This window comes from Dysidea avara, chromosome 1 (genome assembly GCF_963678975.1).
Source record: "Dysidea avara chromosome 1, odDysAvar1.4, whole genome shotgun sequence".
Lineage (NCBI taxonomy): Eukaryota > Metazoa > Porifera > Demospongiae > Dictyoceratida > Dysideidae > Dysidea > Dysidea avara.
Window position 1 is genome coordinate 25,940,360 of NC_089272.1, and position 24,718 is coordinate 25,965,077.

Here is a 24,718-nt window from a genome sequence, read left to right on the forward strand (position 1 = left end):
TACCATAAGTGAACTGAAAAAACAGTTAGTTAAGAGGTACTGTCTGTATCTAGCGTTCTCTACTCATATCACCACTTTCTACACCCTGTATCCAAGAGTGTTATTCTAGTGTAGTGTAGTGTACAGTACTACTATTAGATTGAGTTTGAGTTTAATGTACAAATTATTATTTTTAGTAGTTGATTATATGTTTAATAGAACCACTTTACAACTGTCTCTCTTACAGCTGTATAAAGCAGCTGTATATTGTGCTAAAAGCTTTAATAAAGAATACCCACTACTTAACTATATATTGTAACTGAAACAAACACACTCACGTACAAATGTAGGAGGACTGTTCAAGTCTTACAGAGAGAGGCTGTAGAACCTGAATTTCCACAATGAGCACATAATACAAGAAAAGTTGGGCATTTACTTACCCAGTAAACACCAGATACCTATTGGTGTTATAACTGGGTAGGCTGCTTCCCCAGATCACAAGGCCTCCCATTTAACAGCTGGGTAGACTGGAGCAAAGTACTGTATGTAAAGTTTCTTACTCAAGGAAACAATAACAGCGACTAGCAATAACCGGGCATCAAACCTGGAACCTTTCTAATATATACCAGGCCAATAGTCACTTTCTATATGTTGTCACACACACACACACACACACACACACACACACACACACACACACACACACACACACACACACACACACACACACACACACACACACACACACACACACACACACACACACACACACACACACACACACACACACACACACACACACACACACACACACACACACACACACACACACACACACACACACACACACACACACACACACACACACACACACACACACACACACACACACACACACACACACACACACACACACACACACTGTTAAAACTGGGTAGTTATTTTAGCACTCATTGAGTTGATTTAACAACTTGCTTGCAATGCTATTGTCACTATGGGAGTGCTAATATTAGTTAATTTAAGCTACCTATGTTACTTTAGCATCAGCCTTTGTGCTAGTTTAACATGGTGCTTGTTATTTTAACAGGTTATTTGTGTTACTGAAGTTGGTTGTGATTCTCACCAGTGAGATGTGCGCAATTCAGGAACTGTCATTGTTATTTTAACAGGTTATATAATTATTTTGTGTTACTGAAGTTGGTCAATATTATTTGGTTGTGATTCTCACCAGTGAGATGTGCACAATACAGGAACTGTCATTGTAACATCAGATACGGAAGAAAGTTGGTCAGCAGTGCCAACAATGCTTCATTTGAAGAACACCAATGTGAATATTATATATTTTATTATTCTCCAACATGTATACCACATTTACATAATGATGTACATATTATATAGTGTAATAAGGTTGATAACAGATACACATAATATCAAGACACACGGCAGTGTGTCGTGCGGCCCAAGAAGCCAGCGCGCAACACCCGTGAATATATTGACAGGAAGAACAAAGATGCAATTTTCGCACCTCCGTAGCTCTGTGCTGCCTTGATGAAACAAGACGAATTTTGCTGTGAACACTCCCTCCAACTTCAGAACTCCACATTCCAAATTTGAGCGAAATCGCTTCAGGAGTTCCCGGGATATGCGACTTCAAAAAGTGGCTTAGTTTCTTCGTTTTTTTTTTTCTTGTTTTTCTTCCTCTTTTCGCACACTTACAAAAACTGCTATAAAACGCGAACGCTAAATCCGATTTCCTTGCAATTTGGCACACATAAGGGGAATATAAAGGCGCATTTCGGTACCAACTTTGGCTGGAATACGATGAATAGGCAAAGAGTTATGAGCGATTATTCACCAAAATTAACACCAATATGTTGTTACGCCTACAGGGTAAACCGCGTATGGGGAAAAGCTGAAAATTGGTGGGTGAATAGGTTAACTATTGAACCTCAAACCTTTTGTGGTTTGAAAGAAATCGAGCTTAAAACCAGGAAGATAGAACGAAAAAACCAACAGTGTGTAACAATTATGCAATCGAGATTAGCTAATAAAAAAAAACGACTGCTTGCCACGCCTACCAGATGAACCGCTTGGGGTAATGCTTTAAAAATCGTTGTACAGATGGAGTAATCATCTTAGAAAGGCTCATCAATGGTGCAGTGGCGTAGCCAAGGGTGGGCATGGGCGGGCATTTGCCCAACCAATACATTTTCTTGCCCAACCATTACAAACTTTTGCCCAACCATCACAAGTAGCTTAAGATTCACGCGAGGATTCACAGCAGCACACAAAACAACCCTACTTTAATACTGTAAAGCGTAAACGTGTACCTCATGTTGAACCATTGACTTCAAAGAAGGGATCGAGATAGATGGTGTATCACGTGATCCATTGTGTGGAAAATCCCTTGGAAAGTCCCTATAATTACACTTCATGTAGACGCACGTGCCACGCTCCTTGGCGCGGTTTAAATTCGAAATTTAAAATGGAGTCGAAGCATGGTGTTGTACCTCTAAGTCACACTTAGTGATAATCGTCAGTAGGATTCAGTGCGGGTGGTGCTGGCAACAAAAGATTTCGTTTCAGTGGACTTGTCAAGCGTATTTTTTTGATAAGGAAAGTACCATATAGCCTAACTTACTGCTGATGAAAAAAAATGGGAAAACGTACTCTTCTAGATAACAATAATGGCAGATGGAGCTGGAAATGGAGAAAAGGTTAAGTCCTTATAAAGTGTCACGTGCACAATTTGTACTGATTAACCGAGTTGTGGTTTACACCAGATACATGCAAAATGTACATTGGCTGCTATAAGTCTGGGACGAAGCTTTCTTGGCATGCTGATATTTGTGATTATCTATGGACTGTTCATAAATTAGCGCCCCCCAGCCTTCATTTGGGGCTAGGTGGCGTTTACTTGAAAAGCATTGCATATCGCTGTGGTGGTTGGTCTGTAAGCTATACTGCCAGTTGTTTGTAGTAAATATGTGATGAACTATTTACGTTGTTGGTTCTTGTAGATTCAGCAGTTTGATGTCATGTGATGCTCAGCTACGACGATCGTCAGCGGATGCATACCCTACAAGTAATAGAATAGCATAGCTATAGCTAGTAAAATGTTTGCATGCAAGTAACATTTGTTTACACTATAGCATAGGTAGCTGTAGGCCTTGTGTGCATACACTTTTCATATTTTTCTTTGATAAAGTCTCACATGAAAGTGAGCGTGTTTCTTGTGTGTATAGTTAAGTTGATGTTATGCCCAACCGTCAAATATTGGCTGGCTACGCCCCTGCAATGGTGTAGAAGAATCAGACTTAAAGCCACGGAGTTATAACACGAAATCCAACTTGGTGCAGCGAGATCGAGATACTCTAATAGAGCAGTCACCTTGAAGAGAATTCAAGAGATCAGCTAGAAACAAGTAACCTGTATAGAGAGATCAGCTACAAACAATTCACCCTGTAGAGAGATCAGCTAGAAGAAGTTACTTTGTAGGGAGTTCATGAAACTATGGAAGGAGATAGTTCAGCTAGAAGAATTCACCTTGTAGAGTTCAGCTACAAAGAAACCACCATGTAGAGAGTTCAGCTTCAAACAAATCACCTGTAGAGAGTTCAGCTGCAAAGAAATCACCCTGTAGAAAATTCAGCCGCAAACAAATTGCCCTGTAGAAAGATCAGTTAGAAGAAATTACCTTGTAGAAAGTTCAGCTACAAAGAAACCATTCTGTAAAGAGCTCAGCTGCAAACAAATCACCTGTACAGAATTCAGCTACAAACAAATCACCCTGTAGAGAGAGCATCTAGAAGAAGTCACCTATAGAGTGTTCAGTTAAAAAGAAACCACCATGGAGATTTCTGTAATAAATATAATTATGTATTATATATATAATTTGTACATTTACTGATAAAATATTTAAAGTACATCTACTTCATCTTTTCTCCTTCCTGTGGTAAAGAAAAAAAGATAGGTTAAAAAGTCCCAAAGCCGGCCATAGGCCGGCTTTGGGGTATACAAATACAAAAAGAAGTGAAATCCAATCCAATCCAAAACAGCCAAGCTGTAAAAAAGTGTGCGGCCCTCAAAAAGGCTATGGTGAAAAAAGATATGAAATCCAAGGTGGCGGCCAAGAAATGGCTGTGATGGTAGGTTATGGTAAAAATTTTAACAACGACAATTCAGGTGAATTTGTGCCAAGACCAAGCGGTACCAAATTCACCTGAATTGTCATTATTATTTACCATTAACCTACCATCACAGCCATTTCTTGGCCGCCACCTTGGATTTCACATCTTTTTTCACCATAGCTTTTTTGAGGGCCGCACAATTTTTTTACAGCTTGGCTGTTTTGGATTAGATTTCACTTCTTTTTGTATTTGTATACCCCAAAGTCAGCACTATGGCCGGCTTTCATTGGGGCTTTTTTAATCTATCTTTTTTCTTTACCACAGGAAGAAGAAAAGATGACGCAGATGTTAAATACTGTACTTTAAATATTTCTGAATTTATCAGTAAATGTACAAATTACATATATATATAATACATATATTTATTACAGAACTCTCTGCATGGTGGTTTCTTTGTAACGTAACACTCTACAAGGTGACTTCTTCTAGCTGACTTCTCTACAGAGTGATTTGTTTGCAGCAGAATTATCTACAAGGTAACCCTTCTTCTAGCTGATCTCTCTACAGGGTGATTTGTTTGTAGCTGAACTATGTACAAGGTAACTTCTTCTAGCTGATCTCTCTACAGGGTGATTTGTTTGTAGCTGAATTCTGTACAGGTGATTTGTTTGCAGCTGAGCTCTTTACAGAATGATTTCTTTGTAGCTGAACTCTCTACAAGGTAATTTCTTCTAGCTGATCTTTCTACAGGGCGATTTGTTTGTAGCTGAATTTTCTACAGGGTGACTTGTTTGCAGCTGAACTCTCTACATGGTGGTTTCTTTGTAGCTGAAATCTCTACAAGGTGAATTCTTCTAGCTGATCTTTCTACAGGATGATTTGTTTGTAGCTGAACTTTCTACAAGGAAACTTCTTCTAACTGATCTCTGTACAGGGTGAATTGTTTGTAGCTGAACTGTCTACCAGGTAACTTCTTCTAGCTGATCTCTCTACAGGGTGATTTGTTTGTAGTTGAATTCTGTACAGGTGATTTGTTTGCAGCTGAACTCTATACAGAATGGTTTCTTTGTAGCTGAACTCTCTTCAAGGTAACTTCTTCTAGCTGATCTTTCTACTGGGCGATTTGTTTGTAACTGAATTTTCTACAGGCTGATTTGTTTGCAGCTGAACTCTCTACATTGTGGTTTCTTTGTTGCTGAACTCTCTACAAGGTGAATTCTTCTAGCTGATTTCTCTACAGGGTAATCTGTTGAAGTCTGTACAAGGTGCTGTTTTGTAGGTGATCTCACTGCAGGTTGATTTGTTTGTAGCTGAACTTACTAAAGGGTGATTTGCTTGTAGCTGAACCCCTTACATTGTGTATAGTTTCCAGTTACTAGCTGATCTCTCTACAGGGTGATTTGTTTGTAGCCGATCTCTCTACAAGGTGATTTGTTTGCAGCTGATCTCTCTGCAGGTTGATTTGTTTGTAGACAGGGTGATTTGTTTCTAGTTAATCTCTCTACAGTGTGATTTGTTTGTAGCTGAACTCTCTATAAGGTGATTTGTTTGTAGCTGATCTCTCTACAGGGTAATTTGTTTGTAGTTGAACTGTCTATTAGGTGATTTGTTTTAGCTGAACTCTCTACAGGGTGATTTGTTTCTAGCTTATCACTCTACAGAGTGATTTGTTTGTAGCTGACCTCTCTTCAGGGTGATTTGTTTCTAGCTGATCGCTCTACAGAGTGATTTGTTTGTAGTTGAACTCCTTTCATTGTGTCTAGTTTCTATCTGATCTCTCTACAGGGTGATTGTTTGTAGCTGATCTCTCTACAAGTTGATTTGTGTGTAGCTGATCTCTCTGCTGGTTGATGTGTTTGTAGCTGATCTCTCTACAGGGTAATTTGTTTGTAGCTGAACTCTCTGCAGGTTGATTTGTTTGTAGCTGGACTCTTTACATTGTGTCTAGTTTCTAGCTGATCTCTCTACAGGGTGATTTGTTTGTAGCTGATCTCTCTGCAGGTTGATTTGTTTGTAGCTGGACTCTCTAAAGGGTGATTTGCTTGTAGCTGAACTCTTTACATTGTGTCTAGTTTCTAGCTGATCTCTCTACAGGGTGATTTGTTTGTAGCTGATCTCTCTGCAGGTTGATTTGTTTGTAGCTGAAGTCTCTACAGGATGATTTGTTTCTAGCTGATCTCTCTACAGGGTGATTTTTTATAGCTGATCTCTCTGCAAGTTGATTTGTTTGTAGTCGATCTCTCTACAGGGTAATCTGTTTGTAGCTGATCTCTCTGCAGGTTGATTTGTTTTAGCTGAACTCTCTACAGGGTGATTTGTTTGTAGCTGATCTCTCTGCAGGTTGATTTGTTTTAGCTGAACTCCTTACATTGTGTCTAGTGGTGATTTTTGGAGCTGAACTCTCTATAAGGTAATTTGTTTGTAGCTGATCTCTCTACAGGGTGATTTGTTTGTAGCCGATCTCTCTACAGGGTAATTTGTTTGTAGCTGAACTCTGTACAAGGTGCTTTTTTGTAGGTGATCTCACTGCAGGTTGATTTGTTTGTAGCTGAACTCTCTACAAGGTGATTTGTTTGTAGTTGAACTGTCTATTAGGTGATTTGTTTTAGCTGAACTCTCTACAGGGTGATTTGCTTGTAGCTGAACTCCTTACATTGTGACTAGTTTCTAGCTGATGTCTCTACAGGGTGATTTTTTTGTAGCTGAACTCTCTACAGGGTGATTTGTTTCTAGCTTATCACTCTACAGAGTGATTTGTTTGTAGCTGACCTCTCTTCAGGGTGATTTGTTTCTAGCTGATCGCTCTACAGAGTGATTTGTTTGTAGTTGAACTCCTTTCATTATGTCTAGTTTCTATTTGATCTCTCTACAGGGTGATTGTTTGTAGCTGATCTCTCTACAAGTTGATTTGTGTGTAGCTGATCTCTCTGCAGGTTGATGTGTTTGTAGCCGATCTCTCTACAGGGTAATTTGTTTGTAGCTGAACTCTCTATAAGGTGATTTGTTTGTAGCTGATCTCTCTGCAGGTTGATTTGTTTTAGCTGAACTCCTTACATTGTGTCTAGTGGTGATTTTTTGTAGCTGAACTCTCTATAAGGTGATTTGTTTTGTAGCTGAACTCTCTACAGAGTGATTTGTTTGTAGCCGATCTCTCTACAGGGTAATTTGTTTGTAGCTGAACTCTGTACAAGGTGCTTTTTTGTAGGTGATCTCACTGCAGGTTGATTTGTTTGTAGCTGAACTCATTAAATGGTGATTTGCTTGTAGCTGAACTGCTTACATTGTGTCTAGTTTCTAGCTGATCTCTCTACAGGGTGATTTGTTTGTAGCTAATCTCTCTACAGGGTGATTTAAGTGTAGCTGATCTCTCTGCAGGTTGATTAATTTGTAGCCGATCTCTCTACAGGGTAATTTGTTTGTAGCTGAACTGTCTATAAGGTGATTTGTTTGTAGCTGATCTCTCTGCAGGTTGATTTGTTTTAGCTTAACTCTCTACAGGGTGATTTGCTTGTAGCTGAACTCCTTACATTGTGTCTAGTTTCTAGCTGATCTCTCTACAGGGTGATTTGTTTGTAGCTGATCTCTCTACAAGTTGATTTTTGTGTAGCTGATCTCTCTGCAGGTTGATTTGTTTTTAGCCGATCTCTCTACAGGTAATCTGTTTGTAGTTGAACTGTCTATAAGGTGATTTGTTTGTAGCTGATCTCTCTGCAGGTTGATTTGTTTTAGCTGAACTCTCTACAGGGTGATTTACTTGTAGCTGAACTCCTTACATTGTTTCTAGTTTCTAGCTGATGTCTCTACAGGATGATTTTGAACTCTATACAGGGTGATTTGTTTATAGCTTATCACTCTACAAGCTGATTTGTTTGTAGCTGATCTCTCTGCAGGTTGATTTGTTTGTAGCTGATCGCTCTAAAGGTTGATTTGTTTGTACCTGAACTCTCTGTAAAGTGTTATGTTTGTAGCTGATCTCTCTACAGGGTAATTTGTTTGTAGCTGAATTCTCTCCACAGTGACTTGTGTGTAGCTGAATTCTCTAGAGAGTGATTTAATTGTAGGTGAACTCTCTACAGGGTGCATGACTTGTTTATAGCTGAACTCTCTTAAGTGTGACCTGTAATGTTCTGAATCTCTACAGTGATATATTTGTAGCTTAACTCTCCACAGGGTGACTTGCTTCTTGCTGAACTGTCTATAAGATTAACTGTTTGCAGCTGAACTCCTTACAGAATAACTTGCAATGTAATAGAATTCTTTAATGAAGTAAATAAATTAGCTGAATGCTCTATTAGGGTGACTGTTCTATTAGAGTATCTCGATCTCGCATTTGCTACACGGAGTTGGCTTTCGAATCATAACTCAGTGGTTTGTAATCCAATTCTTCTATACTACTGCAAGGACTTTCTATGAAGATTATTCCAGCTATACACCTATGTTCAACTCATTGCTCTAAGCGGTTTGCCTAGTAGGCGTAACAACTAATACTTTTTTATTCATAAAAATCGATCACGTAATTGTGACACAGGTTGGATTTTGTGTCATACTTCCGTGGTAGTTATCTCGATTCCTTTCAAACCACCAAAAGGCACTCCTACGATGGTTACTCCATCTACATAGCAATTTTCAACTCATTCTATGAAGTGGTTTACCCTGTAGGCGTGACAACAAATCGATCTTGTTTTACGCGAATAATTGGTCATAACTCCTGCACCATTCATCGGATTTGCACGAAATTTGATTTTAGGATTCACCTTTGGACACCCTTTCTGTGTGCCAAATTTCAAGGCGATCGGAGTACGAGTTTGCGTTTTATAGCAATTTTTGCAAGTGTGCGGAAACACGAAGAAGAAGAAAGAAGAAAAAACGAAGAAAAAAATCGAAACTTTGGCAGCTCGTATCTCAGAAATGGCTGAAGCGATTTCCTTCAAATTTGGAATGTAGATTCCCCTGGCTGGCGGGCAACTCTGTAGCAAATATGGTTCCAATCAGATAAGGGATCACCGAGATACAAAGGTGTGAAAATGACGTTTTCTTTCTTCCTGTCAATATACTCGCGGTGTGGCACGCCGGCTTCTTGGGCCGCACGACGCACTACCGTGTGTCTTGATACACGAAGAGTTATAGTAATGCTGCATGACTCCATATCTTTTGTATAGTTCAAAACTTTGCTGTCTACAGTGTTAAAGAACAATGTACTATAACACATAGTACTACTTTTTGGATAGTACCATAACATTTAAGAATTACTATATATTACAGTCGGTTGGTACACATTTTGTGACAAAATGTTTGTAAAATTGCTGGTTGCTGGAGCACGTGCATGGAATGTTATGGTAGCGTGATTGCAAGAGCAACACACTTTCACAACTTGTATGTGCATCTACAAGTTATTCATTAGAAGGAACTTAATGATTATCTTGATCCATTACCATAATGGAGCTGGAAACTAGAAGGATCGAGGCTGTATGCAACTGATGATAACAGACATGGGACTAGCACCAGAAGTCTTAACTTAAATTTGTACAATATAAATGAAAGCTCTTTCTATTGCAAATCCATGTTGTAGTAACATTATGCTCTCATTGTAATCATGGATTAAAGTATGTTGGAGCATGTGGTAGTTGCAGGGGAGAGAGTTGCAGAAGTGCTGAGGAAACTGTTTACAATAATTGTGACAAATATATTTGTTCAGAACTTACATGATAGGCACCTGTTTTATTTCTATAACCAGTCTTATTCTTATTTCATACAGCTAATATTGATTGCAATGGATTTCTTACGAGAAAATATTTTAAGGATAATATGCATTTTTGTTAGCCACAAATGACCGGATTTGCAAAAATAGGTCTACCAAATGCATTTAATAAAGAAACCACAACTTAGTGAACAAGGTGAATATTACTTGAAAATTTCTGCAACTAATAGCTAAGTGATGCTGGTGTTCACTACTGATCAAATTTCAAGTCAATACCATTTTCCAATCTGAAGTTATGAGTTGTCAAAGTTGGCAAATTGGATATGCGTGGAAGATCCACTTTCCTGAATCCAGTCACATATGCCTCAATACTAAATTGGCCATAAAAAGTTTCCCCAAGGTGGATTTTAGAGGACTTTGGATATGTTATTCTATGAAAAATTTTTGCTTTCTAATGATACCAAAATCAGCTTTCTTCAAATTTTTTTCTGGATCCAACCAATGGTGGATCCAGGATGGGGCATTTGGGGCAAATGCCCCCCCTTCAAGAAATTGCACACAAGATCGAGATACTCTAATAGAGCAGTCAGTTACTCTAATAAAGCAGTCACAATGTTCATGAGGCAGTGTAGCTTACCTATGAAGCTATAAATAGGATTTTATTTTACATAACAGACGTGATATATTTGGTAAAGGATCACTAGCTATTATTGTTGTGACCTTTTTTTTTTTTTTGGTCTTCAACTGTTTTTCAGCAAGGTGCCCTCCCTCTTTCCAAACTCCGGATCCGCCCCTGCCAACATTAAATCTACCGGACTATATGGAATAGTACACCAAATACATTTTACTGAGGCCTCAAACAGGAAAAAGTTGCTCCAGTTGTCCACACTCCATTTTTAGGTGGCCCTGCACACTAGTAGCACACTAATAGGTGTATGGTAAGTAATTGTTCAGAGCAAATCTGAATAGCAAATCTTACACAGATTCTAGAGTGCATTGTCATTTCCTTAAGGGCTCAAGTACAGTGACAGGGGCGGATCTAGGGGGTGGGCTTTGGGAACTGAAGCCCCCCTTCACTTTTAGGCTTTACTTGATCAACATGCTGGGGATTATAATGAAATTTTGTCTTAGCATAATTATATGATCACTAATAATACTAATACTCATAAACCCACTTTATAAACATCTTTCCAAGGTATTATTAGTGGATTTATGCTAAAGGTTATGCAACAAGGACCCGGATCAGCATTGGAAGTGCACAAGATCGAGATATTCTAATAGAACAGTCACCTAACTACTCTAATAGAACATTCAGTGAAAGCATAAAAGCTGGTTCTGTTATGGAATTTTTCCAAATCTGCCTGTGCTTATAGTGCATTGGTCTATTTAAAAGGCTTGTTCACCTACTTGTGTAGTTATTACTGGTACTGGTATACTTAATTAATTCAGGTTGATTTGATTCAGGTACACAATTTCCATTGAAAATGCTCTCAGATTTAATCTCCTATCATTCAAATTTCAAAATTTTCTAGTTTCAACGTTATTATTCTATCACGCATGCAATTGTGAGAGGGTGCATCATGTGCTTGGTTGTCTGAACCTATACCCAAACCTTTCCATTAGCAAATACTGAAGAGAGCCATGTATGTCTAAAGACAGTATATTAAATATCTACAGGCTGAAATATGCATTTTACGTAGAAATGTCTCCAATTGCAAATTGCAATATTTTAACATTTATTTTTCAAAAATTTCCTGGGGGGGGGCATGCCCCCAGACCCCCCAGTTTCAGCATGCTTTGCATGCTGGGAAGTGTGTTTCACACACCTCCACCAAGGAGATTAGTACCCTGAATTAGCCCCCCCATTTATAAATCCTAGATCTGCCCCTGAGAGACTGAACACTCCCAAAAACAGGTGGTTGCTCTATAGACCTTTCACAAATATGATTTAGCATAGCCAATTTATTAATCAAAACCTTTTATCAAAGGAGCGTACTACCATTCAGTCCATTCCATTTCACATTCCATGTTTACAATATACCAATGCAAATTTAGGTGGTAAGAGATAGGAATGCGGGCGGAGATCTGAAACATAAAATTAACAATAAAGGTGTGAGAAGTGTTTTCAGAATGAACATTTATAAACTGCCTGATCCTCTTTCGTTTACTGCAACAACTACATGAATACTGGAAGGTGAGGGAAGATTTGCATTTGGCTACCAATTTGATCTTTATGGGTAGTCGTTTAATTATTGCTTCCAACAGACATCAGTTGGTATTGAAGGCTATTGATGAAGGCCATTTTTGAATAGGCAAGGGCTAAGTCTTTTGTGTATTGGCCAGACATGATTGAAGCTATTGAACATTATGTTAAGAAATGTTCTGTATGCAACAAAATTATGCCAAAGCCAATCAAAAGGAGTCACTCTTACCACACCAAGTTCCAATGCACTCTTGGTGTACAGTAGGAGCTGATTACTTTACCTTTAGTAACCAAGATTACCATTTTTTAACCCTAACCAAGATTACCTAATATCTATAATTGTGACCGGATTTCATATAACAAGGCTTCCACACACACAAAATCAAACTTAAGTTTTTACCAGAAATGGATTGCTGGTCTAACACACTATCATATTCCACACTGTACTTCCTTCAGGACTGGTAAGTCTGGTTTCTGTAGCAGCTTTCTTCCGACCCTGTCAAAGCCACGAGTGGGAGATTGGTGCCATTAAATGGCCATGGCTTTGTGATAATAGTGTGTGGTGAGTTGGGACTTCACAGAGAGCTCACCAATAGTGTTCTCAGTCAATTTGGAGAGATTTAAGGGCCATGGAGGGCCCAAACCTGGCCTCTGGTTTCATTCGTCTTCTTACTTCATTTTATACCCCTATATTGAGCCCACCCACCACCCCCCACCCTCCCACCCCCATCCTATTACTACCCCCACCCTCCCACCCTATTACTACCACCTGTGATATTATTACCCGCTCGAAAAAAGCTGCCCAAAACAGGGCAAATTTTGGGTATCAGAAATTTATACACCCACTCAGTGATAGCTAGTAAATAGATGAATAATTGGTGCAAATTTTGTTTGCACAGCTGTAGGCACTGGGAAGTTATTACACAATTATTACTTAAAATCGCCATATTCTAACGAAGTTTTGTGCGTCGAAGCAGCTGACTGGCAAATGGCATGTTGTTGGCAATCACCATGTTCGGTATGCCATGTCATGCTAAAACAGTTTTGAAAACTTTGATAGTTTCTTCAGTGGTTTTACATTGCACAGGAATTGCTTCTGAATATTTGGAAAAATAATCCACAATTGTGACTGAATTTGACAAAACAAGGCTAGAGTGTCAGAAAAAAAAGTGTACAGGAATTTCAACATTGTCACATCTAGTCCACATTATCTCCAGTCTAATGGATTGGCTGAGCGCAATGTTCAAACAATGAAAATGATTTTTAAGAAAACCAGAGACAGTGGCACTGATGTGAACTTAACACTACTGGAATTCCGGAATACGCCCATTGCTGGAATGATTGAATCACCATCACATTAACTTCTAATGGGAAGACATTTGTACTCCAGTCTTCCAATGATGCTGTCACATTTGCAACACCTTACAGCCAGAGTTGTAGAAAGAAACTCAAATTCCGACAAATTAAACAACAGACACACTATAACAAGAGTGCCAGGTCTCAGTATACCTTTATAGAGACAGAAATTCATGTCAAGTACCTCCTCAACGTACAAAACACGGTGGTAAAGTGATAGTAATCAGGTAGAGATAAGCCGATCATGCAGAAAAGATGTTTAGTCTTTATTGCTTCCTTCTCTTTGGTAATGGCAACCAATTAGCTAATTAGCTGTTCCAGCATAGCACTGACGCCTACAAGTACATGAGAGTATCATCACAAATGACATTAAGCTTTAGGCTCGTATGCATGCATATGCTGTAAATTCAGATGTTCATATTGATGGTATGTATGTCTCCTGTGGCCATTTAGTATGATGTACCACGGCACTTCAGTATGAACTTATTTATTGATAATGATTGACTAATGGGCAGTCCAAGGCAGCACAGCTAGTTTGCCCAACTTCATATTATTACATGTCAGCCTAGAGTCAGCCTTAATGTCATTTGACATGTTGATCTCTCATGCATGCATGTACATAGCTACTTGTGGCGCTGGGCAAGCCACTAATGCCACTGGGGTGATCTGCGTTACGTATTTTGACCAATGATAATGACACCCTAATAGTAGACTCTACAGTCACCGCTACTCAGTTCAGCCATCAATGTTGGGAGAAAATCTGACCCCTTCAATACGAATGAAGGGTGTTCTGCAGCTCTATTGGTAAAACCAGGGACGAGGAAATAGGAAATGAGAAATTGAGTGGAAATGGAATTCTCTCGACTGTCTCACGTGACTGTCATTACATTTGACAAATCATAAGTTAACGAATTTCCCTCATTCGCCAACTTTTACTTTCGCCCAATTTCCGGTATAGGTAGCTAAGAGCGGGTACTAAAAATAATTCGATCGGTGCGTGACAGTACAGGAGGGTGTACAGTCGACTTCGTGGAGAAACATGCCGCCCGTGTTACTGCTGCTACTATTACAATGTACAGTTACCATGTTTAGCGAAGCTTCGGTGACGAATATGGTGCAAGTTTCCACAGCAGCTGAGAACCAAGTCGACTTGAGTGAGTAGATTATAAGGGCCGGGGAAACCCTTTGTTATGCACCAGTCCAGAAACTAGATGCTGCGACCTCAAACGTGTACTATCAGGCTAGTATTGTACTATATGTCTCGCAAACATTAAAGCCGGTGTACCCCTCATATTGATTGGATTTTTTCGCAGAAAACCGGCGAGTCCATGCCCTTTCTGTAGTTTTAGTTTTAGCTTGGTCCTATCAATCAGTTATAAAATTTTGTCAACACCCATTGACCATTGTTTCTGAATTGTCTTAATTATGCACCTATCAATGTATTGCACCCCCCTCGGGCGTAAGTGGGGCTTTACAGGGGGAATTGACACGAAACTGCTGCCCCACTATGGGGCATTTGACGATCGTTCAGTAAGGGCCCAAATATTTTTTTTGTTGTAACTTCCTTCGCTATGTCAAATCCCGACTAAATCCCGCGTTGCAACTGGGACCAACGGTGGGGATTTGACACGATAGGTTTGCCCTACTATGGGGCATTTGACATTCGGCTGTGTCAAATCCCCACCATAGCCCCATATATACCCGAGGGGGGGAGGTAGTGGGGCAATACATTGATAGGTGCATTTCGTTAGCTACAATACAAAAATCAGTGATAAAGTGTGCCCATTATATCGATCCATAGTTTGTCCGACCAACCAGGCCGTATAGTACATAAAAGCCCTGGAGTTTCTGTATACGATGGCAACCCAATTTTAATGTCTTTATCAAGAGTTTATAATAGTGGATCTATAACAGTGGCTATAAGATTTCTTCTAATGATTCCAACTGGCTAAGTCAAAGGGATTTTATCAGATGTGTAAAATGTTCACCTTGACAAAACAAAGAAATGTGATGTTTAGAATTATAGAGAATGCTACAAATTACATAGATTTCTTAGAGATATTCTCTTTGACTTGTGCTGGGTTTCCCTTAGTCTTATTCTGTGAGTTGGAGTACACTGATCTGCCCAAAACTAGGGCTTAAATTAACTGGAAATTAACTTTTATCTGGAAAGGTAGATCACAAACATACAATAAACAAGGTTTTTTTACGATGCTATTTTGTACCTGGATGCATAAGTTCGCTATACAAGGCTCATTCCTTTTTACCACTGGTCAATACACAATGTTTTATGTATATCACCTGATTCATATTTTATTAAGGATTCAATAAAATAAATCCCACCTCCATAAACTGAAATATGTGGAACTTATGGTGTGTTGTTTGAAAGACAGTGATATTTTCCATAATTTCATATAATTTTTATTATACAATTAAAGTGACACTTATTTTGGTATGGCATGTAATTTAGTAGCTTGAGCAAAGCCATATTAATTGTGATGTAGTTTAGGAGGTTTCATAGATGTGTTTGAGTGGTAACTTGAGTGGTAGTGGATATATATATATATATATATATATATATATATATATATATATAACACAAGTATGGCTGGTTTGAGAAGGTGCATATTCAGAGGAGGGTGGAAGCGCTGCTTGAAAATATTATGTTAATTGCATACCTCTGTTTAGAATTTCACGTGAGCCTCAACAGTCGCAATACAATACTAGCGAACCGTGGGGATCACTGGGGATCATTAGATATTTAGATTGTACTTCACGCAAGCATTACAATGATGTACTTTGTTTTGTAAACTCACTTAGTTAGGGTTTCTCTGTTTATGGAAGACCTTTAGGCCTGGCCTAATATACAAGTGACTAGGGCAAAACCTACAAAGGACGGTCACCGTTACAGAAGGTAATGAGGCTCCCACCAACCATTCTGTTTATTGATAGCCAAGCATGCGTGTTATGGCCATTGGATGTGCTAAAGCCTTGTAAGGATATGAAGCCAGCTAATAATTGCTGGTTATTGATATGGCTGTTTCATCCATACCAAATGTTTACAGTTTTTAATTAATTGCTTCATTCCTTGGAGAAACACAAATCATTGCCAGTGATAAGATTACTACAGGTACTGTATTTACTTGGTTAAATGCCGTGGCTTTTATTACCTTGGTTCCAAAAATTGAATTGGTAGCTAATCAAATGCCACCACTCAATACTTGCATGAAAACACTGTATAAGCCATTATTTTTTGAAATCAATTGTGGTAGCACATAAGTGTGGTTACTATTAAAGGTGAATGGGACATTTAATCAAGGAAATACTGTAGCTTTCTACTTTATGCTAGTCAGTGAGCAGTTTCATGTGAGGCAATAATAACTAAGCTATAGACTGAGTTTGAAAGCACTAGATGTAAAGCAAATTTCCAATACAGATTCTGCTTCAATACTTGCAAATTGTACTCTAAAAATTCTTGAGTCCATGCAGTATTGTAATACCTCATTGTAGTCATTATAGAGTGAATCGGTATGAATCAGATTGGTGGGCTTTGAGTGTGCGTTGTACGTAAACTAACGTTCTTTTTTAAGCTTTGCAGTGTGTGATACCAGATAAATAATGAGTCTAGTACAGTGTACATGTAAGTACAATGTAGTCATCTTTTGTGTATGAAACTGATCCAATATTATGATATTGTGTTGTTCAGTCTTATTATGCATGTATTGGTTATCAACATTTTGTGTGATATCATTCTAGGTGTTCTGAGATATCCACCAATAGCTAATTATAGTGACATGAATTACTTCCGATCTCAGATATCAATTTTATCTGATGGACGATATTTAGTGGGAGCCATGTAAGTATTCACTTGATTAAAGTAACTTGGGTGATTGATCACCTGCAATGGGATATTAACCTACATTCGGCATGGTATGTACAGTACATATTAGTTATATCACATGCCCTCATGATTTGCATGCCTGACGTGTATGTGCATCCATCCCCTTGAACCTGTATCCCTCAAGCTTGGGTGTACACATCAGGCAAAACACTCAGGCCCATGATACAACTATTACATGGAGTATTAAATATATATGTGTGTGTGTGTGTGTGACATAATTTGGGAAAACTGTCGATCTACGCACAACAATAGATTGTGAGATATGCGATTTTAAACATTTTCAATCCAGTATAGCTTGGGAAGGTCAAAAGCTACAAGTTTGAAATTTTCACCATGTATGCAGCCAACTATAATGTTTAGTTGACTTCAATCCATAGAGCGATAGCTGTTGATATAACCATGATTTTGAGCACCTTTTTTCACGATGGTATCTATAACACAAGAATGTCACCTTGAGTGGTGATGGGGGTGGTGGGTGGGTGATTAATATATGAACAGAAAAAAGGCCAAGTGGGTCATATAGTGTCTCTAGCCTTAATATTGGATTCCCAAGACCACCTGTGCCACTGAAAATTTAAAAATGTATAGAAAATATCCAGGCAACTATCCAAGGCTGTTCGTGTCTCTAGTCTCATGTTTTAGCTGGCCAGTGGCATTACAAAGTGCCGGAGTGTTCCCAGTGGCTGGCACACATCTCTAGAAATCCACTTTTGAAATGCATGCCTGTGATATTTGAATTAAAGCAACTCCTGCCAAACAGGGAAGTTTTGTTTTCTGCAAACACCATTGTCATGATAAGCTGTACAAGACTGTGCTCAGAGTTACTTTATCCTGTGCACATCATTTGTTGCTATTATAATAACTCAAAACAGCAAGAAACTTAGCCTGTGCTGTTTTCCATGCTGTGATTGGTACATAAATGTATGTGGGGAATTATAAATAGCTACCTTGTCTATTTCATCTCAGAGTGAAAAGCACACACTATATTATCTGGCAAATTCTAGTTCATTTTAAGTGTATTACAATTTTGTTTATATCTGGGTTCATAATAGGGATCGCCCATGTTTTTTTTGCGAAAATCCTAATAGAATGCACACATAAAAACAACTTTGGAAAGCATCCTTCAACTCAAAACAACCCTCTGGTGGTTCTTTGCAATGAGTATAGGTCCACTAGTAAGTATCAAGTGAAAAGGAAACAGTATGTGTATTTCAGACAAAACTGAAATATGCCCGTTTGTTCATATTATTATTATTATTATTCATAATATTATTATTATTATTATTCTTTCACAGGCATAGTGAAGTTTACAAGGAGAATCCTGCATGGGATAAAAAGTAGCAAGGCTTGCTGAATGGATCATTGTGCGTGTCCATGACCTATTTTTGATTTTGTTTTCGGATGGAAACAGTACAAACCGGGCCGTTTCTTCTTGCCAAAACGCCATTACGTTCGAGAAGCCATACAATATCACGCTCAGAGTTTAGTTTTTTGGTGTGCGCTACTTGTGGCTAATAGAATCTGTCTTCATTAAACTCAGTATAGGCCAGGAAGCTTAATCTGGGCTGATTACTTTGTTGCAAGGTGGTTTTTTTCGCTCTGTGATTATTGTACGTGGGCGGGTTATCCAGATCAAATACTCTAATAGAGCAGTCATGTAAATACTCTAATAATGCGGTCAAGTGTATAACAACAATCCTTGCACTGAACTTGACAGCTATTAAAGGCACCAGTAATGTAAATTGTAGCTCATATTGGAAGATTCTCAGTCTGTATGCACATTGCAATTTGATCAGTTTCATGTTTGTACTGAAACGTTGACAATGTTACTATGCAGAATGCAAAATTATACTATTCACAACAGTCTTCATTATCAATCAAATAAATCCATGTTAATTTGTACACATGTTATTGTATTCAATAGCGTGAGAAGATGATATGTTCCAACAACTTGCAGCAAATACTAGTCAATGATGTAGGTCTATAGTTCGATGGATTAGTACATGGGCCTTTCTTGTATATTGGTGTTACATATGCCCTCTTCCAGTCTGAAGGGAGTTCACCTTGAAGGGAGTTCACCCTGATGTATAATGCAGTCAAGTATATAACAACAATCCTTGCACTGAATTTGACAGTTATTAAAGGCACCAGTAATGTAAATTGTAGCTCGTATTAGGAGACTCTCAGTCTGTATGCACATTGCAATTTGATCAGTTTCATGTGTGTACTGAAATGTTGACGGTGTTACTATATGCAGAATGCAAAATTACACTATTCACAACAGTTTTCTTCATAATCCATTACTGGATTAATAAAAAGTACATAAACTAGATGAATAAAAAATTGGAAATTTTAAAATGGGAATAGGGATCGCTGAAAAAAGCCACAAAACAAGAAGGGATCGCAGGGGTGGTAATGTGAACCACAAATCCCTATTTTGACTCTCTGTTGGTGGTAATGTAAACCACACACTTCTATTTTGACTTACTTCAAAATGACAGAACATGTAAATAAAACTTTATGACAGAGAGTCAAAATAAGGATTTGTGGTTTACATTACCACCCCAGCGATCCCTTCTTGTTTTGTGGCTTTTTTCAGTGATCCCTATTCCCATTTTAAAATTTCCAATTTTTTATTCATCTAGTTTATGTACTTTTTATTAATCCAGTAATGGATTATGAAGAAAACTGTTGTGAATAGTGTAATTTTGCATTCTGCATAGTAACACCGTCAACATTTCAGTACACACATGAAACTGATCAAATTGCTATGTGCATATAAACTGAGAGTCTCCTAATATGAGCTAGATGAATAAAAATTGGAAATTTTAAAATGGGAATAGGGATCTCTGAAAAAAGCCACAAAACAAGAAGGGATCGCTGGGGTGGTAATGTGAACCACAAATCCCTATTTTGACTCTCTGTCATAAAGTTTTATTTACATGTTCTGTCATTTTGAAGTAAGTCAAAATAGAAGTGTGTGGTTTATATTACCACCAACAGAGAGTCAAAATAGGGATTTGTGGTTCACATTACCACCCCTGCGATCCCTTCTTGTTTTGTGGCTTTTTTCAGCGATCCCTATTCCCATTTTAAAATTTCCAATTTTTATTCATCTAGTATATATAATTCAACACTTTCTACAGCAGTTTGCATACCAAAGGCTACATGTTGACTGAAAAATTGTAATTCTATACAGTTAAATTAACATGCTATGTACTTGTAACTACTAATGCTTGAACACTTCTAATTATAGATTAATAGGGATTGTAAATAGTGTCACATGCCAGAAAAAGTCATCAGGATGTGCCTTCCATAATTTGCAATACATTAGTGTTATTAACTGGTATTGTCTAGGTCAAGCCAATTATTGGCTAAGAAGCCTTAAACCAGTTTTGCCCACCCACTTGGTAAACCATAAATTACCCCTGCTGACAAGTGTTAAGGTGGCGGTAACCGCAAAATTATTAATCGATACATGGATTTATAAAATTCATAAACACAGAATAAAGAGTGCACGAAGTTATATGCTGTATCATGTTTTAGCACAACCATTACACTGTTGCCATAAGAAATTTCACACTGCTAAAACACGTGGAAATGCGGATACAGAGCAATTCAGGAACCCCTTTTATAATCATCTTCACGTCAATTTACTCGCAGCCTTATACCAAGACGGATCAAATGATGGGTTATTCAGGTTTTCCCAGGCAACGCCTAGGGTGTAATGAGTTTACCATAGTAATAGCGTAAGCAGACATCATTCTATTTATATAGTTTCCTTGTGCCAAGCGTCCACGACTATGAAAAGTGGACGGTAGTGCCAGGATTACGTACACGGAAATTTTTTTTCGGGTATTGCGCCCTTCGCCCACCTTTGTTGCACAACTGCATCTTGTTATACAAGGATTTAAAGCTAGTATACTAGAAAAATTTGACGTAGAAAAGCCGTCTTCACCATTTAGGATACCATACTAAAACCACAAATTACCCTTGCCGCCAAAATTTCGTGCAAAGGATGCAAATCCCCTTAAACTAAGTTTCTATACTACTCTACTTACTTTCATGAATGTCTTCTTTACTACTACATATTAAAAAACGATGAATTTCTTCTTACAACAAAGCCACACGCTTTAACACGCAACGTAGCCATATTATTATTACGTAAGTGTAATCGCGTGATCTAATAAAGCAAATTCTTGTGGTAATATTATGGTTTCACTTCATAAGGCTTCCCATTAGATGGGTTTTTCCGGTATACCGCCACCTTAACATCATAACATAACCTCAAAGCATGTGTAAACATGTGGTTGTAATAGCTGTTATTGTAAGGCAGGATGTTGATGGTCACTTTGGTACCACCGTATGGCTTCTAACAGGCAATGTTTAGTACCATAATGTCTGCAAATTTACAATCAGACAATAACCAGTCAATATCCAATTATTCACCTTCCAATAACCGGTTTTAGTAAATTCTGCAGGTTCACAGCACTACAACACATACTAAGTTTTATTGACCCTTTTGCAGGTTTAGTGAGAGGGGTTAACAACCTGTTTACAAAATGTGCCACCATCCTACTAGCTTTCTTTACCTGCTTATTATCAAACAGTACCGTGCTGTTTAAGTAGGGATCCCCAAAAGTGAAGGGTGCTGCCTAAAATGCCGCCTTTAAAAATCATCCTAGAAACATCTTACGCGATAAAGATCAGCTTTACGGAATAATATTAGTCCATCTAAAATCAAATAAACAAAAAAACACAGGTGGCTGTGGATATAGAATTTTTTTTTAAATCACCAAAATTCGAATTTTTGTCTGCCTGCCTGACCACAGTCGCGAAACTAGAGGACAAACAAAGCAGTGCACGGCCACCATTTTATGCCACAATAACAAACTCACTAGTGGTACGTACCTTTTGGGGTTCCAACGAATGTGTGCCCTCTGCACCTTGTCTTTCTCTTATTTTCAATCAGGCTAGACGTCTTCTTGATGCAATGAAACCATATCGAGGTGTTAATCTTCCATATCAACACCAGCATATCTTAACATCACAAAATTATTTAAAGCACTTACGCTTGGTAGTCCTGTACTTTCATAATAGGTTCGAGGCAATGCCCATTATACCGATCTTGGTTGATTAATAACAATCGAGCAAGGGGATCATGCCTCTTAATAATCTATTTAGTTGATCATGATGACCAAACCCCCTTATTATTGGTCTAGCATATTCATAATGCTAGCACAGTGAAATATGAAATAGTGACACATCCCCTGGTAGATGAAGGCTGACTCCGGTCTTCACATACTCTAATACAGCAGTCACCCTAGTAGTACTTGTATGCTGTATAACAAAAAACCAAACAAACTAGTATATTTAGAAATTATTAATTTAAAAGTAAAGTAGTGATCTAGGCAATAAACAGTAGTGAAACAAGAGATAAATGATGGTATTTCAGCATAGCTTGGTGGGAAAATCCCTACATTGGCATTTAATACTTTATTTTTAAATTAAATATATTAGTTATAGTAAACATTAGATTAAAACTTGAAAGATAAAGAGATACATATGCTAGACAGCAAACGTGCTGAGTTACGAGAACAGAAACTCGATGGCCTAACAGCAATGAGCAAACCTACAACTAAGGAAATACCTATATGCAGTACTGTTAAATTCTAATGACCATGGGGTTCAAAATATGTAAGCATGTGCAAAACAGGCTTCAAGAACAAAGATTTACTTTGGGATAGAAGCAAAACCGAATTGGCACGAAATACATGAGTTTCTTCTGTAGGTAAAGTAAAGCCATGTTATAGTATAGCAGTGTAGTCCCCAAAATTGGCCAAATTCTGCATTTTTCAAAAAAGCATGAAACTTTCCACATAAATAGTATTCCTCATGACATGTATTTTTTGATATAGTGCCATTGTAGGTTTGATCTTTGGTGACCTTTGTGGCCACTTTTGCACAGAAATTTGACCAATTCTGTCTTTATCTCCCTGAGCATTAACTGATGTGTTGAGCATTAACTGATGTGTTAAACATGGTACCAAAGTAAAAGTCTTGTTGAAAAAAACAACTTGGTTTTTATTTGAAATTACCACTACTACTACCACTACTAACTACTACTACTACTACTACTACTACTACTACTACTACTACTACTACTACTACTACTACTACTACTACTACTACTACTACTACTACTACTACTACTACTACTACTACTACTACTACTACTACTACTACTACTACTACTACGAATTTTCATAAAATTTCACATGTACACACAAAAGTACAGTAATTAATGTGACATATCGGACATACAGCCTAAGATAAATCATATGTTCAGTCCTTGAAGGATAAATGTTGTTCCCAGCATAACGGCCATCTGCAAGGTGGCAAAAAGTCTGTCTTCATATGCTGGGATCTTCTTCAAATACATCCTCTGATTCTTCAAGGCCATCCCCGTAACTCCAAAAACAATAGGTATTACTTGCACAGGTTGGTTATATATTTGTCTCATCTGTTGGACAAGTGGCTGATAGTTAGTAATCTTCTCTTCTTCCTTCATAAGAATATTCATGTCCGCTGGGCATGAGATTTCCAATAATAGGACACCAGTAGTGCCCTACTTTAAGAACACCACTATATCTGGACAGTTACTCCCAACTGTTATTAATGTCTGAATGCTAAAATCCCGTAGGATCTTGGTTTGCTCATTCTCCACCACTGGTAAGGGAAATTTTGGGCCCATTAGTAATGTGCTATCAATGTTGAGTGGCTGAGGTAAAAGTAGCGATTTCAGACTTTCCAAATTTTACATCGCCAATAAAACTATACACGTACATATCAATTAATAACTTACAGTACAGCATTTGATGAGCATATATTTTCATAGTAAATTGTAGCAGGTTTCAAAGGCTAGAGCTGGTATAATGGTTAGCAATATACACATCCATTTTGCATAAAAACTGTCAGTTACTATACATATGTTCATGTAAGAATGCTGTTTGTTACTATCTACTAAGTCAGAAATTTTGCCCTAATAGGATACATACCTATGTGGTCATAGCTTAATATGGCGAAGGGTATTGGTGATTCCTATTAGTTCACATTTGAGATGATTATTACTTTGTTGGTTTATTTTGCTAGCTTGATGTTATTGTTTACAAGTGTTTGTATTTCTTTAGTAACAAGCTCTATCTAATAAGAAGTGATTTAAGTGCAGCAGATGATATGGTATGTCTCCTTAACAAGTCAGAAATTGATCATTTTGTCTTTTGTTATATAGTTAACTTGGGAACCAACCAATACCTCATTTTGTAATCTTGTTTTGGAACAAGAAATGGCACAGCAAAACTATGTACGTAACAACGATGACCTATACTGAATCTGTAAGAGTATAAATACTGCTCCATCATAACTCATACAGTATCGGATCCTGTAATTTG

At 38.0% G+C, this 24,718-nt stretch overlaps 1 protein-coding gene across 1 annotated transcript in view; it reads left to right on the forward strand.

Moving 5' to 3' along the window:
- The first annotated feature begins 14,340 nt into the window (after window positions 1-14,340).
- The window catches only part of LOC136260418 (semaphorin-1A-like), a 100,214-nt gene continuing 89,836 nt past the window's right edge, over window positions 14,341-24,718 (forward strand). The window contains exons 1-4 of the mRNA XM_066054147.1: window positions 14,341-14,520; window positions 17,123-17,222; window positions 24,458-24,506; window positions 24,559-24,630. Coding sequence (XP_065910219.1) covers window positions 14,406-14,520; window positions 17,123-17,222; window positions 24,458-24,506; window positions 24,559-24,630 — 336 coding nt within the window. The 5' untranslated portion in view covers window positions 14,341-14,405. The remainder of the gene's footprint in view (window positions 14,521-17,122; window positions 17,223-24,457; window positions 24,507-24,558; window positions 24,631-24,718) is intronic.